This window comes from Littorina saxatilis, linkage group LG12 (genome assembly GCF_037325665.1).
Source record: "Littorina saxatilis isolate snail1 linkage group LG12, US_GU_Lsax_2.0, whole genome shotgun sequence".
NCBI classification, from domain to species: Eukaryota; Metazoa; Mollusca; class Gastropoda; order Littorinimorpha; family Littorinidae; genus Littorina; species Littorina saxatilis.
This window is the reverse complement of record NC_090256.1, coordinates 79,507,515-79,529,727: the sequence shown is the minus strand read 5'-3', so window position 1 is coordinate 79,529,727 and position 22,213 is coordinate 79,507,515. Positions and strand designations below refer to the sequence as shown.

Here is a 22,213-nt window from a genome sequence, read left to right as displayed (position 1 = left end):
CGTTATTTTCTTTTTATTGCTTCTATGTATTATAATTATGCCAGTTTCAGTGGTCAAGTTGATCGCGGCAGTCATTCCGGCGTTCCGACGTTTGGTTGTCTGTTTGTTTCAGTGTTTGTTTCAGTATTTGTTTGATCATTTTTGTTTATTTAGTCTGTCAGTCTTTCTTTTCACTGAAGTTGTGTGTGTGTGTGGTTTTTTCCCCCAGGCGCCGTGTTTTCAGTCTTGACCCCTCACTGACCTTAACCGATCACGTGATGGTGTTTTCATGAGTCACATGAGCAGTTGTATACAAGATGGCGACGCCATCGCAGCATGCAGAAACTTCTGACAGTACAGTGACCTTATACAACAGTACAAATCATTACCAACCATGGTCGCACAGAGAATACAAGGTGTATTCACGGCGATGGTTCGTGATCTTCGTCGTCTGCATTATCAATATGGCGAATGCAATGGTGAGAAGGGAAAGCGACGATTTGAGCTAATTAGCCCGGGTGTGTACTACTACTTGTAGTCTGTGTAAGTGTTGGTCAGTCTAAAGTCCCCCTTGACAACTGGTCATACAGCCGATAGTAAGTCCTTAAATTGTTACGCTTGCTTTATTTAATTAACAGACCTAGGTTGCATTACTTACTTACTTACTGCCCATTATGCCGGTTGCCATGTAGGGCAGCAAGACCCAGGTTGCATGCTATTGCTACAGGTGTGTGTTGACAGACTGGTACTTAGGCTGTTGAGCCTTTGTCTGATCTTTTGAGCAGTTGCTATCCTAGCCTAACTTTGAGCTAGGTAAAAACTAGCTAGGTATAACATAAGTGAAATGGATCAGACTTGCAAAACTAAAAACACTATCCATGCATGATGAATATTTTGAAAGGCTGGACATCCTTTGAACTTGAAGCTTTCACAGGCTTGTTTTAAAGCAAACCTAACACGCTGTTACACATCAGGTTATAGTTATACTTTCATCAACTGTTTTTCTTAAACGAAATGGCTATTTTGCCGGTACCGGCAAAATAACGATATGTTACGGTAGAGGCTCTCTCTCTCTCTCTCTCTCTCTCTCTCTCTCTCTCTCTCTCTCTCTCTCTCTCTCTCTCTCTCTCTCTCTCTCTCTCTCTCTCTCTCTCTCTCTCTTTTTTAAAACTTTGTCTTATACACGAATAAAAGCCATAACGGGCACTTTTCTGTGACCAGTTCAGAAGGGGAAATCTGCGTGACGCCAATATCCTGTGATTGTACTTTCTACAAGTCCATGTCGCTACCGTGTCGACATAATTATCTTCGCTGTGAGAAAGATATGCGGTCGTGATTTATTCGACACTGAATTGATTGCCCAACGGTGGACACTTGAATACTACGAACGCGGCCATCGATTCTTTCAGCCACTTTCTGACATTGTTGAAGAACGACTACCTGTGACAGTCGAAACGACGCCTCGTCCACGCATTGTCACAGCAAACGACCAATACCAGCGAGCCCTCCACCTCGGACAACAATTGGCTTCTTTAGCTGCAGAAAACAACTTTGATTTCCAAGAGAAATTGAGCGTGTTAGATTCTGTTGTAAAAATGTGGGGATCTGGAAAACATGTAGCGGTTGTGGAACTAGTGTATGATATGACAGTCGCCCCAAACCCACCACCACCAACAACAACACCACAGTCTGACGAGGAGGGTTCATCCGCACCAAGGCCTACGACGTCTCACGAGGATGGTTCATTTGCACCAAGGCCTACGACGTCTCAAGAGGATGGTTCAGTCGTACCTAGGCCTACGACGTCTCATGTAGCGGTTGTGGAACTTGTGTATGATATGACAGTCGCCCCAAACCCACTACCACCAACAACAACACCACAGTCTGACGAGGAGGGTTCATTCGCACCAAGGCCTACGACGTCTGACGAGGAGGGTTCATCCGCACCAAGGCCTACGTCGACGTCTCTTGATAATGTGACGTTACCACCAAAATCCCGGAAGAGAGGCAGACCAAAAGGAAAAGTAGTAAATGCTATTGGACTGCCTAGCCGGAAAAAATGCAAGGTTGACAAACCGGTTCCCATTTCAAAGAAGTCCTCGGTGGATCGAGACAGACAAATTCTGAGCTACTTTGTCGGTGAGGCAGACACAATCCGTGCTCTGAAAGGCGAACTTCTTTCAGAAGAATCCGCGGAGCAGGTACCTTCGGCAGTACCCACAGCAGTACTGGACGTGAACATATCCATCATGAAAGTTCGGCGATATTTCCACACGGACGGTTGGACAGCCATCCAACACGTCTACTCGGCTGTACGGTCTTCTCTCCGTACTGTGTGTGCACTATGTGACGATGACTTGTTGAATACTCAATCTATTTCATGTGATTCATGTCTCAGATCCCTCCATCTGCAATGCGCTGGAAACTGACGCTCAAGACCAAAAACCAAGTTCTGGTTCTGCAGGAACTGTTATGAATGACACACACACAGAGACAGAGAGTCAGCGACAATGATCATAGAGAGAGAAATGTGACGATGACTTGTATATATTCAACGTCCGTATATTCAATCTATTTCATGTGATTCAAAAAAAAGGTGTGGTTAAGGTAACATAGCCAAAAAAAATAGGGTAGGAAGGTAGGCAATCACTTTTTTTTTTTTTACTTTTTTTTCTAATGTGTACAAATTAAACCTACTTGACAGCGAAATAAGTGTGCGACTCGGGCGCTTTCGCTTTCATTGCGTTTTCTGCACTCGTTTTCTTGGTTTTTTGACTCACATGCGAAGCAAAAGTGAGTCTATGTACTCACCCGAGTCGTCCGTCCGTCCGTCCCGGCGTCCGTCCGTCCGGCCGGAAAACTTTAACGTTGGATATTTCTTGGACACTATTCAGTCTATCAGTACCAAATTTGGCAAGATGGTGTATGATGACAAGGCCCCAAAAAACATACATAGCATCTTGACCTTGCTTCAAGGTCAAGGTTGCAGGGGCCATAAATGTTGTCTAAAAAACAGCTATTTTTCACATTTTTCCCATTTTCTCTGAAGTTTTTGAGATTTAATACCTCACCTATATATGATATATAGGGCAAAGTAAGCCCCATCTTTTGATACCAGTTTGGTTTACCTTGCTTCAAGGTCAAGGTCACAGGAGCTCTTCAAAGTTGGATTGTATACATATTTTGAAGTGACCTTGACCCTGAACTATGGAAGATAACTGTTTCAAACTTAAAAATTATGTGGGGCACATGTTATGCTTTCATCATTCTTTCTTTCTTTCTTTCTTTATTTGGTGTTTAACGTCGTTTTCAATGAGACACATTTGGTCACATATGATCTAGGTCAAGGTCACTTTGACCCTTATGAAATGTGACCAAAATAAGGTAGTGAACCACTAAAAGTGACCATATCTCATGGTAGAAAGAGCCAATAAGCACCATTGTACTTCCTATGTCTTGAATTAACAGCTTTGTGTTGCATGACCTTGGATGACCTTGACCTTGGGTCAAGGTCACATGTATTTTGGTAGGAAAAATGTGTAAAGCAGTTCTTAGTGTATGATGTCATTGCTAGGTTTAGCTGAAGGTCAAGGTCATGTAAAGGTCAAGCATGTGAGTCGTATGGGCTTTGCCCTTCTTGTTGTGTGTTTTTGTTGTTGTTTTTTTGACAAATGTAAAAAAAAGTTATAGGGTCGGCCCCTAAAAATAGGGTAGGTCGGGTTACCGTAATCACACCTTTTTTTTTTTTAGGCCTAAGAGGGGTCTGCAAAGATCATGGGTAGGGACGGACAGGAAATGTTAGCACTTAACATTTTGAGTCAAACAATGATGGAATGCGGCTTCTAAACATGCGCTGAACGACAACATTTTCAAGTCCATTTACCACTCAAGAATAATTCAGTGCAGAATTAAAGTAATACATGAGAAAGTGTTGAGATTGAAATCACCCGAGAAGGTTGTGGCTACGGAGTTCACATGGGCACGCGCTCGCACGCACACACACACACACGCACGCACGCACACACACACACACGCATGCACGCATGCACACACACACACACATGTGCACACACTCACGCACATGCACGCACGCACACATGCACACACACACACACACACACACACACACACACACACACACACACACACACACACACACTCCTACTCTGCATCAAAAGTAGCCAGGCTGTTAATTTCTGGTATTTTTGCAAAGTCAAAAGGAATATTATTGCTCCTAGAATGTAATTTCTAAAAGCCTGAACTGAACTGAAATGGTTAACAGGATTATGTTCATGCGGCAAGGAACACTTCTTTAAATTATTAGAATGTGCTGATCATGGCTTATATTGTTGTTGTTTTGTTCTGCTTTTATGTCGTTGGGCTTTGTGTAACAACATGTGACAGTAACAATGCTGGTACATTTAATATTGGGATGCATTCATGCTATCAAATAATTATAACAATGAATGTTTTTTTCACAGTCAGGAAGAATAAAGGGTGTTTAATGAGATGGTATTTAATCCTTTTGTACAGAAGCAGAATGTAAATTAATAGTGTGAGTTTGTTTCATGCATGAATTGATACAAGTACACTCGAACAAAACTGCGATCTCATCAGCAGCAGCTTGTTGCAAGAGGAATGTGCTTTTTACATTTAGTCAAGTTTTGACTAAATGTTTTAACGTAGAGGGGGAATCAAGATGACCCTGGGTCATGGTGTATGTGTGTCTGTGTGTATGAGTGTGTAGAGCGATTCAGAGAAAACTACTGGACCGATCTTCATGAAACTTGACATGAGAAATCCTGAGTAATATGGCATCCCCAGAAGTTTTTTTCATATCCGTTTTTTTTATAAAAGTTGAGGCGGCACTGTCACGCTCTCATTTTTAAACCAAATTGTTTGAAATTTTGGTGAAGTAATCTTCGACGAAGGACGGACTTTGGTATTGCATTTCAGCTTGGAGGCTTAAAAATTAATAAATGAGTTTGCTCATTAAAGTTGTCATTAAAATCGAATTCTTGCAAACAGATTTAAAATGGATTGCATCGTATTCTTCATCGCTTTCTGAATCTAAAAATATATACATACTAGATGAATACCCGCTTCGCCGGGAAGAAGTAGAGCCGAATACCCGGCTTTGCCGGGTGAGTGGCGCACTGTACGCGATTGACGCCACACGAAGGAAAACTTCTGAAAATAGTAACGGGAATATGGATTGAGCGTTGTGGACAGTGACCTTCTAAAAATAGTAATGGGAATATGGATTGACGCCACACGAAGGAAGGGAGATCAAACGCTAAACACTGGAGAAGATAAGGAAGAGTTACTGGGAATGGATCTGGGAAAATGAACAGAAAAACCAAAATCGATTCAGCGCTGCGCGCTGAGAGCACGTGTTGAAAATTCTCATCGACCAGGTTGTGTCCGGGGTCTACCTGAATATGCCCACCAAATTTGAAGCAGATCCATCGAGAACTTTGGCCGTGCATCGCGAACACACACACACACACACACACACACACACACACACACACACACACACACACACACACACACACACACACACACACACACACACACACACACACACATCGTATATATATATAGATAGATAGATGTCATGTTTACTCTTAAATTAATATAATCACAATTAACGAAAATAGATTAATTAGTCTTACGATTAAAATGTAAGAAATCGATCCAAAAATGATTTCATCTTATTCTTTATCATTTCCTGATTCCAAAAACATATAGATATGATAGGTTGTATTCAAAACAAGCTCAGAAAGTTAACAAGAATACAGAAAAGCGCGATTTTCTGCTTAGCACAATACGCTACCGCGCTATTCTGGCGTGTCAATTTCACTGCGTTTTGCACGTGGGAGGTGAGCGATTTCCTTCTCGCGGGGATTGACGAAGCTGTACTGTCTTGGTGAAAAAATACAGTGCGTTCAGTTTCATTCCGTGAGTTCGACAGCTTGACTAAATGTAGTAATTTCGCCTTACGCGACTTGTTATTTATTTTTTTATTTTTATTCTTTGAGTATGTTAAAGTGATTCTGTCCTCCAGCAGAAGTTTTGTGTTGATATCATCAATAGTACGTTATTGCTCCTGGCAGTACTGTCATATGTACTCTTTGAGAGGAAATAGCAAGTGGAAAGAGAGAGCCTAATACTAATAGCACACAGAATAAAAGGTAATGGTGAGCGATAGTTCTACGAGTATAACAATATTGTAAAAATTCTGAAGTTTCACACCAAATACTCATATATATGATTGTACATCAGAACCTGCAGTCTCTTGACTCTGGAAAACTGAAAATGTTGTTTCTGCTTGTTATGTTAAGACATCTATAATTGAATAAATAAGTAATATGATTGTGTTGTGTTTCTGTTTCCAGATATGGATCTGCTTTTCACCTATCACCAACTACACCACAGCATATTATGATATTAATGATACCCAAGTGAACTGGCTTTCACTAATATACGTGGTGGCCACTATACCCTTTGGTTTGGTGGCAACCTGGCTGCTTGATACACTTGGACTGAGAGCAAGTGTAAGGCTTTGTTGGTTTCTGTCCTCTTTCAGTCTTTGTGTGTATTGTCTCTGTTGCTGTCTGTCTGCCTATCGGTCTCTCAATCTGCCTGTCTGTTTGTTTTTGTGTTCGTATGTCTGTATGAGTACAGGTTACGTTTGTTTCAGTCGTACGCGTACCAAATGATTCTTTATAAGGTGTCATGCGGTCTACACATACTAGGAATTGGACACACCATGTCAAAGGACAAATCTGAGTTTGTGGCAATCTGAAATATACCTGCTGCTGCCAGTCATCAGCCAATTTGTGTGTGTGTGTGTGTGTGTGCGCGCGTGTGCTACAGAATTGAGGGGAAATTGTTTGAAAAAAAAGTAAGAAAACCAGCATACCATCAGGAGAAGAACTTCATCTTACCAAGTGACCCTATATTTGTGAGACATTTGATCAGAAACATGTTTTTCTTTGGTCTAGAAAATAAATATATTCAAGTTATCAAACCTAAAAATTCACTGGAACGTTAGCCTGGTCTGATGGTAACCTGGTCAGTATGTCAATTTTGTACTCATAACTTTTTTTTCAAGTCGATCTCTCGGTTTCTTTTTAATTAATCAACTGTGTCTGTTTTTTTCACAGATCATCTTGGCAGCATGGTTGAATCTAGTGGGTTCCATCTTCCGGAACTTAACGACATATGACTTCATTCCACACGATTCCAAGTTCCCAGTATTGATGTTTGGTCAGTTTCTGGCAGCATGCGCTCAGCCTTTCATCATGTTCGTCCCCACCAAGCTGGCTGCTGTGTGGTTTCCCGACACCCAGCGTGCTACAGCTAATACATTGGCCTCCATGTGTGAGTGGTTTTGTGTTCTAAGGCTCTGGTACGACGGGCACAGTAGCCTAGTGGATAAGAATTAAAATGCCAGCCTCCCAAGTGAAAGATTGTGGGTTCGCCTAGTGGGTTAAGGGTGGAGATTTTACCACTCTCCTAGGTCAACTTATGTGCAGACCTTTTAGTGCCTTATCCCCCAATCGTGTGTACACGCAAGCACAAGACCAAGTGAGCATGGAAAAGATCCTGTAATCCATGTCAGAGTTCGGTGGGTTATAGAAACATGAAAATACCCAGCAAGCTTCCCCAGAAAGCAGCATATGTCTGTGGGTAAAAACAGTCATACTTGTAAAACCCCACTCGTGCAGAAAAAAGGAGTGTACGTTAGAGTGTCAGCCCATGAACAAAGAACAAATGACCGGGACAATAAATACAGAGGGCTGCCTTATAAGCATTGAAGTTTTAACGATATATCTACTTCTGAATGCCTCTCCTCAGTATTTAAGAGACTAAAGCAATGTAATGCATTTTATGCACATGTGTTTAACCCTTGTTACTTCCCTTTATCAGTTGGAATCAGCCAAATTTGGACATTTCTACATGGTCATTGCAGAATGTTGTAACTGCAGCACAGTTGATTTTGTCAGGGTTTCTCATAAGGGATTTGTTTGTTTTTGTTTTGTAAGATTGTTTTCTGGTGTATTTACTGAAAAAGATAAACATCCTATCTTTGTATGTGGAACTGATTTTGTTCAGTTCACTGCCAGTAATTACCAATAATCATCACTAACTCCAAGACGGCTCTGACAAAACTTAAAAACATATTAACACACACAAAATGTTGTTACAGCAAATCCCCTGGGAATCATGGTGGCCAACCTGATAGCTCCAGCTATGGTGAAGTCTGTGCAGGATTTACCAACACTGGTGAGTCTGGAGATTTTTTTTATGAGAATGAATGTCTTGGCCATTCTTAAGTCATATGCATGTGATAGTGTTAGCTGCATGAAGTAGCTAGCCCATACTGTGTCCTTGCTATTTAGGGTACATGTAGCAGGAATATGAATGAGTAAGAAATCAAAAGGCCATACTGTACTCCTTTCTCTGGGCAATAGCTGTGTGTGCCAGTAAATACGACATGATGATAATCATAAATGATATTATTTGCTCAAAATTGACATTGCACAAACCACTGCATGCTTTGTAGTAACACCTAAGAAACAAAATAAAAACAAGAAATTCCTTCGAGGTAGGAAAAACACCCCCGTTGGTCAAAGGGAAATAACCATTCTCACTGCACCCATTCTCACTGCCACCAACTGAGAAGGTTATTTCCCTTTGACCATTAATATGTTTCTCTATAAGTCCTTGTAGAATCTTAATCCACCAATAACTCCCTAACCGTGTGTTTGACTGGTCCCAATTTTTGTAAGGACCGTCTCAGGAATGTATAGAACCTGTTCACCAAGTTTGGTGACGATCGGTCCGTTCATTCTTGAGATCTATATGCGAACACAAACACACAAACACACAAACAAACAAACAAACACATCGACCGAAACCTATACACACCCCTATACCGGGGGTATAATGACAACGCAATAACAGTTGAGCGTACAGCATGCTTATTCTACTGACATTGTACTACATGTATATATGTACAAAGTAACAAAAAGGAAGGATTTGTTCTCCTTGCTTATTTCGAATGGTGATTGTCGAATAAAAATAGTAGATAGTTGATGTCTGTGTGCGTGTGTGTGTCTGTCTGTAAGTGTGTGTTAATGCGCACGCATGTGTGTGAGTGGTTTGGGAGGGGGGGGGGGTGTATGGCTTTTACTGCTTTGATAACCTATTTGATGATTTGAAACTCGAAATAACAAAATAATGCATATGCTTGATTGTTTTCAGCTGTGGGTATGCACAGGAGCGGCAGCCTTTGGCACAATTCTAGCAACATTTGGTATCTGCAGCAGCAGGCCCCCCACCCCTCCCTCTGCTAGTGCGGCAGAAGGGACAGAACCTTTCTTTTTAGGCCTCAAACAGGTCAGTATAAGCCATGTTCCTGCCAGTTAAAACCACAAAAGCACCTAGGTAAAAACAATGGTAAACAAGAGGCGAAGCCTTCAAGGCTCACGTAAGAAATATACAAACAGTAACACAAACTCAATCACTCCGTCACACATACACACACACACACACACACACACAGTAAGCATAGGTGACACTGTGCAAGAAAGCGAGACACTAGATCTAGATCTAGCCTACTTAAGCCTGTCCTTAATTGAGCCCGTAGTCGACTACACGAAGCTTCGCAAAGTCTTAATACCAAAAACCCGCAGCTACGGCGTGGTACTTTGACCCCAACATCGCTTCTCAAGTTTTGACATGCGAAGCTTCGCTGTAGCTCGCAACGAAGTTGTTGGGGTTTTTTTGTAAGAAGAGTGCTTTTTGATTCAAGATGGACGACGAAATCAGACTCAATACCATAGTGAAGAATGCACTTATCGACTTTGGTTGACCCAAAGTACAAGAACTAACCTCCTACCTGTATTATTTCATACTGCGATGCATTGACATGTCGAATGAAACTCGAAATCCCAGCGCTCACGCCAACTGGTCCCGGCCGTGCTCAGTCAACGAAATAGAACACATACAATTAACTTACGTCAGCATCAAGTACGTAAAGTACTCAGAAAGAAGCACAGCACGCGCTGGTCGAGACTACGTGCATGCGCTTTCTGACTAATAAGATTTGAGACGCCAAGACATGAAAAGATAACTCTTTTCCGCCATAGTGCCTTCCAACTAGTCTCGGCCCGCTCAAAATAACAATGACCGAGACTTTCAGTAATTCCTTCGCGTGACGTCTAACTCTCTTACGCCATAATGTGACGTCTTCAAATGACGAAATGTTAAAGTTTCTACCACAGACATACACACACACACACATGCACACACGCACGCACGCACGCACAGACAGACAAAGTTACGATCGCATAGGCTACACTTACGTGAGCCAAAAAGGGTTTAATCCTAACTAAATAACAACAAAGTTAAACAAAATGTAACTGTTATCCAGCTACCGACCCTAATTTTTGTATGCCTATTGCCTAGTCATCAGAACCAATTTTTGTTTTGTTTTGGCCTTTGCAAGTCTATCCATTAAAATACTACAGTATTATTGAGGTGGACATATGATGCATCTTACATGTGCTTTGGTGGCTTTTCTTTGTGAAATACTTTTTCTGAAGTCATGCTTTACTTTTCAAAATAGGAATCTAAAAATTATTGTACAAGTTACTAAAAAGCAGACAACTTTAACTGTAAGTTTGAAGCAACTTGTTAGTAAAGTCCTCAATATTCGTTTTGATGGAATTTTGTTTGTGACATCTTGATACAGAAAGGACATGTAAAAAGTTTGCGTGTGTGTGTGCGTGTGTGTGTGTGTGCGCGCGTGTGCATGCACGTTTATGTGTGTGTGTGTGTGTGTATGTGCGTGCGTGCATGCTGTGTGTTTGTGTGATCAGCTGTTGAAGGTGAAATCCTACTGGATCCTGTTCATGGTGTTTGGCTGTGGGCTGGCCCTCTTCACAGCTTTTACCACCTTCCTGGAGCAGATGCTCTGTCCTAGAGGCTACAGCAATGTGAGTATACAGCAACATATTTCTTTACTTCAAACACAATGTTATTCAATGATGACAAATATTTTATTTCCCAAAATTAATGGCAGGATAACAAAGGTGGATGGATACCTGATAGAAAAAGTGCATTTTATTAAAAAAAAGAAAAAGAAACATTTGTTGTTCATAACTGACAACAATAAGATTAGCTGAGTAAGGGATCAAGTTTGAAAAAAATTACAGAAGAATGTTTGCAAATAAATGCCAACATGTAAATTTAAAAACCGTTGAAAAGAACAAGAACTATAGCTTTTGAAGACACCATATTGATTGAATTGGAATTCTTTGTATCCATCATCATGTTCATTTCATTTTTTGTCGGTCCTCTTTATTATTTATTTATTTCTTTGCTTCAATTTGTTGCAGTCATTTTCTGGTCTGTGTGGAGCATTGTTGATCGTGTGTGGTGCTGTTGGTGCTGTCGCATGTGGGGCCATTGTGGATAAAACCAAACGCTTTGAGGAGGTGGCCAAAGGTTGCTACGTCGTGGCCCTGTTTGGGGGTATCGTTTTCACTGAGGTAGTTCACTTTATTGTGCTGTAATATATCTTCATGGTATTAAAATGTTCATACAGTGCTCCCTATGTGTTAAAATGTCCAAATATCTATGAAATTAAGGTCTGAAAACAAATAGAAGGAAACTCTAAACAGAGGTCAGTTTACAGAATGTAAGGAAGATAAATTTTGGAAAACAATACCTCAGAAAGAATTTTTCAAACAGAGGACAAAAACAAAGGACTTCACTTCCAGTTCCAAGTGGAAATTTCAACAGAATGTAACAGATTAGTCTGTGTGTGTGTGTATGTGTGTGTTTATCTTGGAGGCGGATAGAGACAGTTACTTTTTTTGTAAAAGTAGTACAGTGTGTACGGTTTTTGGCTCACGAAGTGTAGCCTATGCGATCGTAACTTTGTCTGTCTGTGCGTTTGTGCGTGTGTGTGTGCGTGTGTGTGTGTGTGTTTGTGCGTGTGTATATGTCTGTGGTAGAAACTTTAACATTTCCGAGTCTATGTGTGAGTGGTTATCCAAGACTGGATAAAGCTCGCATAAGATTACGTCACGGTCAAAAGTGTTTGACGTCAATTAATGCATCATGACGGCATGCCTCCCTGTAGTCTTTCTCTCTCGCGTGGTGTGTGTGGTCTCGGTCATTGTTATTTTGAGCGGGCCGAGACTATTTGGCAGTCGTGTCCCTGTAAGTAGGCTACATGCAGACAGACAGATCTAGATCTAGTGTCTCTCTTTCTTGCACAGTGTCACCTAAGCTTACTGTGTGTGTGGGTGTGTATGTGTGACGGAGTGATTGAGTTTGTGTTACTGTTTGTCTATTTCTTACGTGAGCCTTGAAGGCTTCGCCTCTTGTTTCAGTGCTACTTTAGTAAGAATTAAACAATGCTTCATAAGTATTTTGGCTACGTACACAGGTTTTTCTGATGTACAAAACACAGGTTACTCACTGATCTGTAGCTGCCACTATTTTTTCTAATAAAAGGGTTAAAGAATGCCAAGGATTCCTGCTTTTACAATGCACTCAATTTCATCAATGGAATTGGAAACAGTAAAACAATTTCAAAAGTTACTGAGTAGAATAGTCGATTATAGTGGCACCTGCAATGCAAGGTTCATCCGATGAAAGAACACCCTTCAAAAATGGATACCTTCTGTTGTTCCTTCGTCTAATTTCTCTACCAAATTAGACCCTGACATAACAGGCCACCTGCAAATGCAATGCAGGGACACTTTTCGTTTTTGTCCCCATAGTATTAATTCATTGCATTTTTTTTTATTATTTTTTTTTTGATTACACGTTTTTATTTCTTTTTGGTACACGACATCAACATCAGACAGCAACATAAAATAACATCAACCATACAAAACTATGCATCTTCAAAAAAATAATAAAAAATAAATAAATAAGTAAAAAAACAACGGGAAAACACACTAAAGCATACAATCACACAGCCCATATTCAATACATTTCTAACTTATGTAAACAAGCTCTTCGTCTCCTTCTTGACTCACATGCGAAGCAAAAGTGAGTCTATGTACTCACCCGAGTCGTCCGTCCGTCCGTCCCCCCCGTCCGTCCCGTCCGTCCAGACGTCCGTCCGGAAAACTTTAACGTTGGATATTTCTTGGACACTATTCAGTCTATCAGTACCAAATTTGGCAAGATGGTGTATGATGACAAGGCCCCAAAAAACATACATAGCATCTTGACCTTGCTTCAAGGTCAAGGTCGCAGGGGCCATAAATGTTGTCTAAAAAACAGCTATTTTTCCCATTTTTCCCATTTTCTCTGAAGTTTTTGAGATTCAATACCTCACCTATATATGATATATAGGGCAAAGTAAGCCCCATCTTTTGATACCAGTTTGGTTTACCTTGCGTCAAGGTCACAGGAGCTCTTCAAAGTTGGATTGTATACATATTTTGAAGTGACCTTGACCCTGAACTATGGAAGATAACTGTTTCAAACTTAAAAATTATGTGGGGCACATGTTATGCTTTCATCATGAGACACATTTGGTCACATATGATCAAGGTCAAGGTCACTTTGACCCTTATGAAATGTGACCAAAATAAGGTAGTGAACCACTAAAAGTGACCATATCTCATGGTAGAAAGAGCCAATAAGCACCATTGTACTTCCTATGTCTTGAATTAACAGCTTTGTGTTGCATGACCTTGGATGACCTTGACCTTGGGTCAAGGTCACATGTATTTTGGTAGGAAAAATGTGTAAAGCAGTTCTTAGTGTATGATGTCATTGCTAGGTTTAGTTATTTGACCTTGACCCTGAAGGTCAAGGTCATGTAAAGGTCAAGGTCAAGCATGTGAGTCGTATGGGCTTTGCCCTTCTTGTTTATGTTTCTATTTGATTATTTTGTAAAACTACTCATACCACCAAGTCCTGTTCTCCGTTAAGCTGCTGCAAAATATACAGACAATGTTTATGTTCAAGTCTAAAATGAAAAACATCTTTAACCTCCTATTAACTCCAAAACCAAATTTCATCCCTACAAGCTCAATCAGAAAGACAATCAATCATTTGACAATATCAGAGGTTTAAATGGGTACCACTCCAGGAGAAACTTATTATATGTGACCCTCCACCACGAAATGAGTCGCATGTCACCTTTGCATGATTTTCATATTTTTACATTTTCCTTAAGAGTTTGTTATGCTCTATCCAGTGGTGAAAACCGTTTTAGAAAAAAGCGAAAACTGTTTGAGTTATAATCCTATGACTAAGGTGACCCTCACGCTGTTACCATACACTCTCCGGACTTATATCAAGCCTTGCGCAGAACCGCGTGTGGTGACATGCGACTCATTTCGTGGTGGAGGGTCACATATGTAAAATTAATTTTACTTAAATATTCTTCTACCAAATACCTTTTTCTCAGATCTCTTTTAAATGCAGCCATTGTAGGAACAGCTTTTGCATACTTACACTTGTAAATAAAAAAATTGGCATTTAATATTATAAAATCAAAAACTGTACTACTTTTGAAATATTTATCAATACCAAACAAAATAAACTTTTCACTAAAAAATATGTTCTCAACATTGTGACATTCATTTTTAACATAGTTTAACAAATCATTCCAAAATGACTACGTATTGACACGCCCACAAACAATGTTGAATACTATCCCTCTCGTCTCGGCATAAATGGCACATCACGTCTTCTACTACTCCCATTTGTTTTAATATCACATTTGTTGCCAAAATCCTATGTAATACTCGAATTTGAAACCATTTAAGTTTCACTTCAGAAATGTTCGTTATATATTTAAAACATAATTTCCAATCAATATCGCCTTCTAATTTACCTTCCCATTTTGTACAACAATTTGGACGCTTTCCATCCTGTAGTAGTTTTTCATAATAAAATTTTGCTCCTTTTATTGCAGGTTCTTCTGTACATGATTTCCACTTGATACTTCACAAGCCGTTGCATGTTGTTTTCCTTTATTACAGATCAGTCGATACAGAGACAACGAAATTCCTATAGCTATTGCAATAGGAACATTTGGATTCTTCGGATTTGGTGCGTATCCTGTCTGCATGGAGATGGCTGTGGAAATAACCTACCCTGTTGCTGAGGCAACCAGTTCGGGGCTGCTGTTCATCTCAGGGTAATACTGATGGAAGCTATTGTTCAATTATTCAATTTACCAGAATTTTAAACGATATTATTAGTGTTACTTTGTAGCTGCAAAGTGAATATTTATGTAAATAATTTCTTCTGTAAGCAATTTTTGGTTGTCTTTTTACATTTAGTCAAGTTTTGACTAAATGTTTTAACGTAGAGGGGGGAATCGAGACGAGGGCGATTCAGACCAAACTACTGGACCGATCTTTATGAAATTTGACATGAGAGTTCCTGGGAATGATATCCCCGGACGTTTTTTTCTTTTTTTCGATAAATACCTTTGATGACGTCATATCCGGCTTTTTGTAAAAGTTGAGGTGGCACTGTCACACCCTCATTTTTCAATCAAATTGATTGAAATTTTGGCCAAGCAATCTTCGATGAAGGCCGGACTTCGGTATTGCATTTCAGCTTGGTGGCTTAAAAATTAATTAATGACTTTGGTCATTAAAAATCTGAAAATTGTAAAAAAAACAAAACATTTATGAAACGATCCAAATTTACGTTCATCTTATTCTTCATCATTCCCTGATTCCAAAAACATATAAATATGTTATATTTGGATTAAAAACAAGCTCTGAAAATTAAAAATATAAAAATTATGATCAAATATTTTTTTTTAAATCAATTTAAAAACACTTTCATCTTATTCCTTGTCGGTTCCTGATTCCAAAAACATATAGATATGATATGTTTGGATAAAAAACACGCTCACAAAGTTAAAACAAAAAGAGGTTCAGTAAAGCGTGCTATGAAGCACAGCGCAACCGCTACCACGCCAAACAGGCTCGTCACTTTCACTGCCTTTTGCACTAGCGGCGGACTACGTTCAGTTTCATTTTGTGAGTTCCACAGCTTGACTAAATGTAGTTATTTCGCCTTACGCGACTTGTTGTGTTATAACTTAAATGTACACTCCTTCTCGTGGAAACTGTTGGGCTCACCGTCTAGTCAGGCTTTTACATGGGATAAGAACATACAAAATATACATACCAGAAATAATCACCCTTACTGCTTGCTGTGGTGAGTTGACATTTTTTTCATGAATTAATTTCATAAAGCCACCCGTGGCTTTTTAAATAATCAATTCATCAATGAATTCAAACTGTGCACGCAGAGAGCATACAGGTTGTTCATTTTCAGTATGTGACCAAGTGGAGGGATCAGACCTGGGAACCCATACGATTTTGCCGTATTTTGTACGCATGATTGTCTAGAATACGATCAGTACGGTCAGTGAGAAAGAAATACGACGAGAAAAATTCCTAGACTACTTTTCTTAACAAGCGTATCCCGAAAACCAATCCAGTATTTTGACACATGATTACAGTTATTGTCAGTAAACATTGAAAGAAGCATTTGTTTTAAATGTATTGGTAAACTTGATTAACTGTGTGACGGACGCATGCGAAGCATGTTTGAATCATGGATGTTAACCTTTGCCCGACCGGGTAATCGACTACACACGGAAGACATCGTGGGGCCGTGCTGACCCATGCTTCTCAAAGAAGGAAAAATATGCATGCCCTTCCGTAGACCCATGCTTTCCAAAGAAGCAAAAACGTGCATCCCCTTCCACGAGAAGTAATTAAATTAAATTATTAATTTAATTATTACCGTGCGGACTAAAGCTTCTCAAAAAAGGAAAAACGTGAATACCCTTCTGTAGACGTCGTGGGGCCGTGTGGACCCACATTGTTATGTATTAATTTCGCTCCACGCGACTTGCTTATTAACTCCAAAATTAAACAGATCGTAGAAAATGATGTTTAGAGCCAATACCTGAAGGTTTGTGACTTCTCTCCCTAGTTTTTATGTAAGTTCCTTCAGTTTGAGAAACATGGGTCCGCACGGCCCCACAATGTCTTCCGTGTGTAGTCTAAATTTGACCTTTGTTTTTCACTCCCCAAGACTGGTCGGTCAAATTGGCTGGTCGATTGTTTTAGAATACTGAGGGATGGTCTCATCTTATGTAAAGCCTAGCTAGATGTCAGCGGGTGAACCGAGCTGTTTTCACCAGAAGGAGTGTGCTTTTAATGTTTTTAATATGCCTGAGGTGCTAGAAGATTGTCTCAATGGCTGTGCACAACTATCACTTACTGTTGTTTTTGTGTTCTGACAGACAGGCTGTAGTTCTGAGTGTTTACATCCCTTCATTATTTCGTTTTTCTCCTTTTTTTAACTAAATGGTACCTTTGTAAAGTTTGTAAGACTGAATCACATTGAGAAAATATAGCTTTGAATATAAGACTTATGACCTATTCATGTACAATGGCTGTTTTGACACAACCGTGAAAAGAACAAGAGAAACAAGCAACAAAACCAAAAAAATATAATCAAACCTACCCTGGGGACCACCTCTCAGTACCATCCACCTGCCCTGGGGACCACCTCTCAGTACCAACCACCTGCCCTGGGGACCACCTCTCAGTACCATCCACCTGCCCTGGCGACCACCTCTCAGTACCATCCACCTGCCCTGGGGACCACCTCTCAGTACCATCCACCTGCCCTGGGGACCACCTCTCAGTACCATCCACCTACCCTGGGGACCACCTCTCAGTACCAACCACCTGCCCTGGGGACCACCTCTCAGTACCATCCACCTGCCCTGGGGACCACCTCTCAGTACCATCCACTTACCCTGGGGACCACCTCTCAGTACCAACCACCTGCCCTGGGGACCACCTCTCAGTACCATCCACCTGCCCTGGGGACCACCTCTCAGTACCATCCACCTGCCCTGGGGACCACCTCTCAGTACCATCCACCTGCCCTGGCGACCACCTCTCAGTACCATCCACCTGCCCTGGGGACCACCTCTCAGTACCATCCACCTGCCCTGGCGACCACCTCTCAGTACCATCCACCTGCCCTGGGGACCACCTCTCAGTACCATCCACCTGCCCTGGCGACCACCTCTCAGTACCATCCACCTGCCCTGGGGACCACCTCTCAGTACCAACCACCTACCCTGGGGACCACCTCTCAGTACCAACCACCTGCCCTGGGGACCACCTCTCAGTACCATCCACTTACCCTGGGGACCACCTCTCAGTACCAACCACCTGCCCTGGGGACCACCTCTCAGTACCAACCACCTACCCTGGGGACCACCTCTCAGTACCATCCACCTACCCTGGGGACCACCTCTCAGTACCAACCACCTGCCCTGGGGACCACCTCTCAGTACCATCCACTTACCCTGGGGACCACCTCTCAGTACCAACCACCTGCCCTGGGGACCACCTCTCAGTACCAACCACCTACCCTGGGGACCACCTCTCAGTACCAACCACCTGCCCTGGGGACCACCTCTCAGTACCATCCACTTACCCTGGGGACCACCTCTCAGTACCAACCACCTGCCATGGGGACCACCTCTCAGTACCAACCACCTGCCCTGGGGACCACCTCTCAGTACCAACCACCTACCCTGGCGACCACCTCTCAGTACCATCCACCTACCCTGGGGACCACCTCAGTACCAACCACCTGCCCTGGCGACCACCTCTCAGTACCAACCACCTACCCTGGCGACCACCTCTCAGTACCATCCACCTGCCCACAAGGACCACCCCAAACGATACTGACGAGCCCTTTTTAAATATCATTAACCTTTCCATAGTGGCCATCTCTCTATAATGATCAGTGGGTGGTCGATGATCGTTATAGACAGGTTCGACTGTATCATTAAAAGTCAGAACATCAGAGCAGTTGATGTAATTCAGCTCTGCAGTTTTCCACATCTGTGTCAACTGTTGCAGGCAAATCCAGGGTGTGATCTACATGGTGGTGGCCCAGTTTTTGACTAAACCATTACCGCTGGCGGAACAGGGACTATCCAATGCCTGTGGCACCAGCGGCAACGCCACAGCTGAGTTCATTCCCCAAGACTGGACAGGTATACTTTTGTTGGTACATTGTGTATGTGTGTGAACATGTGTGTGTGTGTGTGTGTGCGGGCATGAGTGTGTGTGTTTGTGTGTGTGTGTGATGTTCTTTGCCACAATTTTCTTTTTTTTCCTTGCTGTGTATAATTTACTCTTTAAGGAAAAAAATGAGGATGAAAGTCGTTTGTTCATTTCAGTGCTTGTTATTCTCTCAGTTGCCAGGAGACTGGTTCAGGATAACTCACACTTACTCCATTACACATGTCGTCTGCATTTAAAGGGCTTACTTCCCTTTGTTAATCAGATATTTTACTCTTTGTTTTCTCGCGCCTGATTTGTTCTTGAATGGTACATTGATGTTCTTCACAACAGTTTTCTGGGTTTTATTTCTTCCCATGTGTATGTTTGTAAATTTAGTCCATTTTTGTTGTCTCTTTGTTTTCTGGTGCCTGGCTCGATTGTTTTTGAATGGGGCAGTGAGGTTCTTAGAGACATTTTACATTTTTCTGATGTTTGTCCATGCTGTGTATATTTTGTCTCTGTCTCCTAGTGCCTGGCTTGTTCTTGGATGGGACGATGACATTCTTCACCATCATTTTCCTGCTGTGTTTCCGTCCTGTGTACCGACGCTTGCTGGCCGAGCGTATAGCAGGGGACGACAAAATTTTGAACCAGACTGTGGAGACTTCAGATACAGAAGCTCATGAGCAACGAATACAAGAGGATGAGAGAGATGGTTACACAAGTTAGGCAGTAACGTGTGACTGTGACTGTGTGTGTGTGTATTTGCATACAATTGTGTACTTGAGAAATGCATGTTTAGCAAGTGAAATGTTGATGAAGTACAGTGCAGCCTGTGATGTGAGGCTCCTTTGATGCCAGGTTTACCCCCCAGTAAGGGACGCCTTCTCTTGTCCCCTTGTCTATTATCTTTACCATAACATACCTGGCATTGTTAGGACGCTTTTGGCTGGTCCCAAGGGTGTCCTTTTATAGTAAGTGCCACCCTATGAGAAAAGTTGTGACTGGCATGTGACAAGATTGAGAGGTATTTGTCTGTCCTTAACAAAATACAACTGTGATTGAAAAATTGAGTGTGTGATTAGTTATGTCAGATTTTATTTTAGTGTGTGTGTGTGTTACAGTGTATGTTACAGTGTGTGTGTTACAGTGTGTGTTACAGTGTGTGTGTGTTACAGTGTGTGTATGTTACAGTGTATGTTACAGTATGTGTGTGTTACAGTGTGTGTGTTACAGTATGTGTTACAGTATGTGTGTGTTACAGTATGTTACAGTGTGTGTTACAGTATGTGTGTGTTACAGTGTGTGTGTTACAGTGTGTGTGTTACAGTGTGTGTTACAGTATGTGTGTGTTACAGTATGTGTGTGTGTTACAGTGTATGTTACAGTGTGTGTGTGTTACAGTGTGTGTGTTACAGTATGTGTGTGTGTGAAAATGAAGAAGAGAAAGGAAATTTGGTTTTCTTGTAATGACTAATGGTGTGTGCTTTTTATTTTATTCCATGTGGGCATATTTATGTGTGTGGTTGTGAGAAACACATGTATGTGTCATTCTTAGTCTGTTTGTACGGGTTTACACAGACATTGTGAAATAATTGATTTCTCCTACTGTGTATGTGTCTGTCTAAAAAGGCATGTCTAAACACAAACCTATTACTTTTGTTATATTACAGCATCTACTTGTTGATGTCTATGTATCATACGGCTTGTGACAAAATCAGTTCTACTGCTGAATTACAGTCCCCTGGGTGCAGTCCTTTGGTAAACATGTGCCTCAGGTGTTTTTGATTGTCTGTCCTTTGGTAAACATGATCCTCAGGTGTTTTTGATTGTCTGTCCTTTGGTAAACATGATCCTCAGGTGTTTTTGATTGTCTGTCCTTTGTGTTGTCCTTTTTGTGGCTGGAGCTTTCTTGTTATGTTTATAGCCATTTCAAACAGTTTTGTCTTGTTTTTTTCAAGACAAACTGTTGTTTCGGATCTCATTCTACTGAAATGACCCACATTTGCACTGTACTGGAAACTTGCATTCTCCCAGTAAGGTAATATATTGTACTACGTTGCAAGCCCCTGGAGCAATTTTTTGATTAGTGCTTTTGTGAACAAGAAACAATTAACAAGTGGCTCTATCCCATCTCCCCCCCTTTCCCCGTTGCGATATAACCTTCATGGTTGAAAATGACGTTAAACACCAAATAAAGAAAGAAAGAAAGACATTTGCACTAGCGTTTGAGAACTTTTAAGCAAAGACTGATGGCAGACGTCTATACTATGCACTGGCAACCTTTTACAGACACCATCAGTCATGGACTTTTTTTTACTCAATTTTAATTTGTAGATGTCATTGTTTTTCTGTGGTGCAAAAATGAACCATAGTAGTTGGCAGTGCTCAACCTGTTAAATGTGTGTGAGTGTGTGTGTGTTCTCGTGTGCCCAAACTGTTTTTGGACAGCAAGTTTTGTCGTTTGTAAGAAGGGTAAAAACCTTTCGTTAAGAAAATAATTATGCAGTTATGAAGAAGCAAGATTCCTGATGGTTTTTGTTAATTTACATCTTGTTGTTGTTGTTGTTGTTTCTGCTGTCTGTTTTATGCTGATGAAAAAAATGTTTTGCGCAATCATGATGCACCCATGACTGTTGGCATTGCTCAACCTTATAATGTGTGTGATTATGTCTGTGCGTGTGTATGCGTGAACTGTTCTTGGAGCAGGGTGTTTTGCTTGCTTTTACTTTGTCGTTTGTAAGGTGGGTGTAAACATTTTTCATTCAAAAAATAATTATGCAGTCATGAGGAAGTAAGATTCCTGTGGTGTTTTTTTTTAAAGTTCCTTCATTTTTTATTTTTTTTTGCTACTGACTAGATGTTTCAAGCTGATGAAAATAATGTTTGGCACAGTCCTTGATTTTTGAAGAATGTATACCTTGTACAATTTGGTTACTTTTAATTTACGATGAAAAGTCATCTGCGAAGTCTTCCAGAGCATAAGTAAATGCACAATTGTTTTGTCTGAAAAAGAGTGAAAGTCTTGGGGAGGGGGAACTCATTCTCTCTCTCTCTCTCTCTCTCTCTCTCTCACACACACACACACTCTCACACACTCTCTCTTGTCC

The 22,213-nt window shown here is 41.1% G+C and overlaps 1 protein-coding gene across 1 annotated transcript; it reads left to right on the top strand.

The window, feature by feature from the left end:
- Positions 1-285: 285 nt before the first annotated feature.
- LOC138982872 (solute carrier family 49 member A3-like) lies at positions 286-22,093 on the top strand. Its single transcript, XM_070356261.1, has 10 exons — positions 286-458; positions 6,381-6,539; positions 7,152-7,368; positions 8,198-8,274; positions 9,256-9,390; positions 10,875-10,991; positions 11,394-11,546; positions 15,015-15,172; positions 18,957-19,093; positions 19,633-22,093. Exons 1-10 carry the CDS (start codon positions 297-299, stop codon positions 19,830-19,832), a joined length of 1,515 nt encoding a protein of 504 aa, XP_070212362.1. The 5' UTR covers positions 286-296; the 3' UTR covers positions 19,833-22,093.
- Positions 22,094-22,213: the final 120 nt, after the last annotated feature.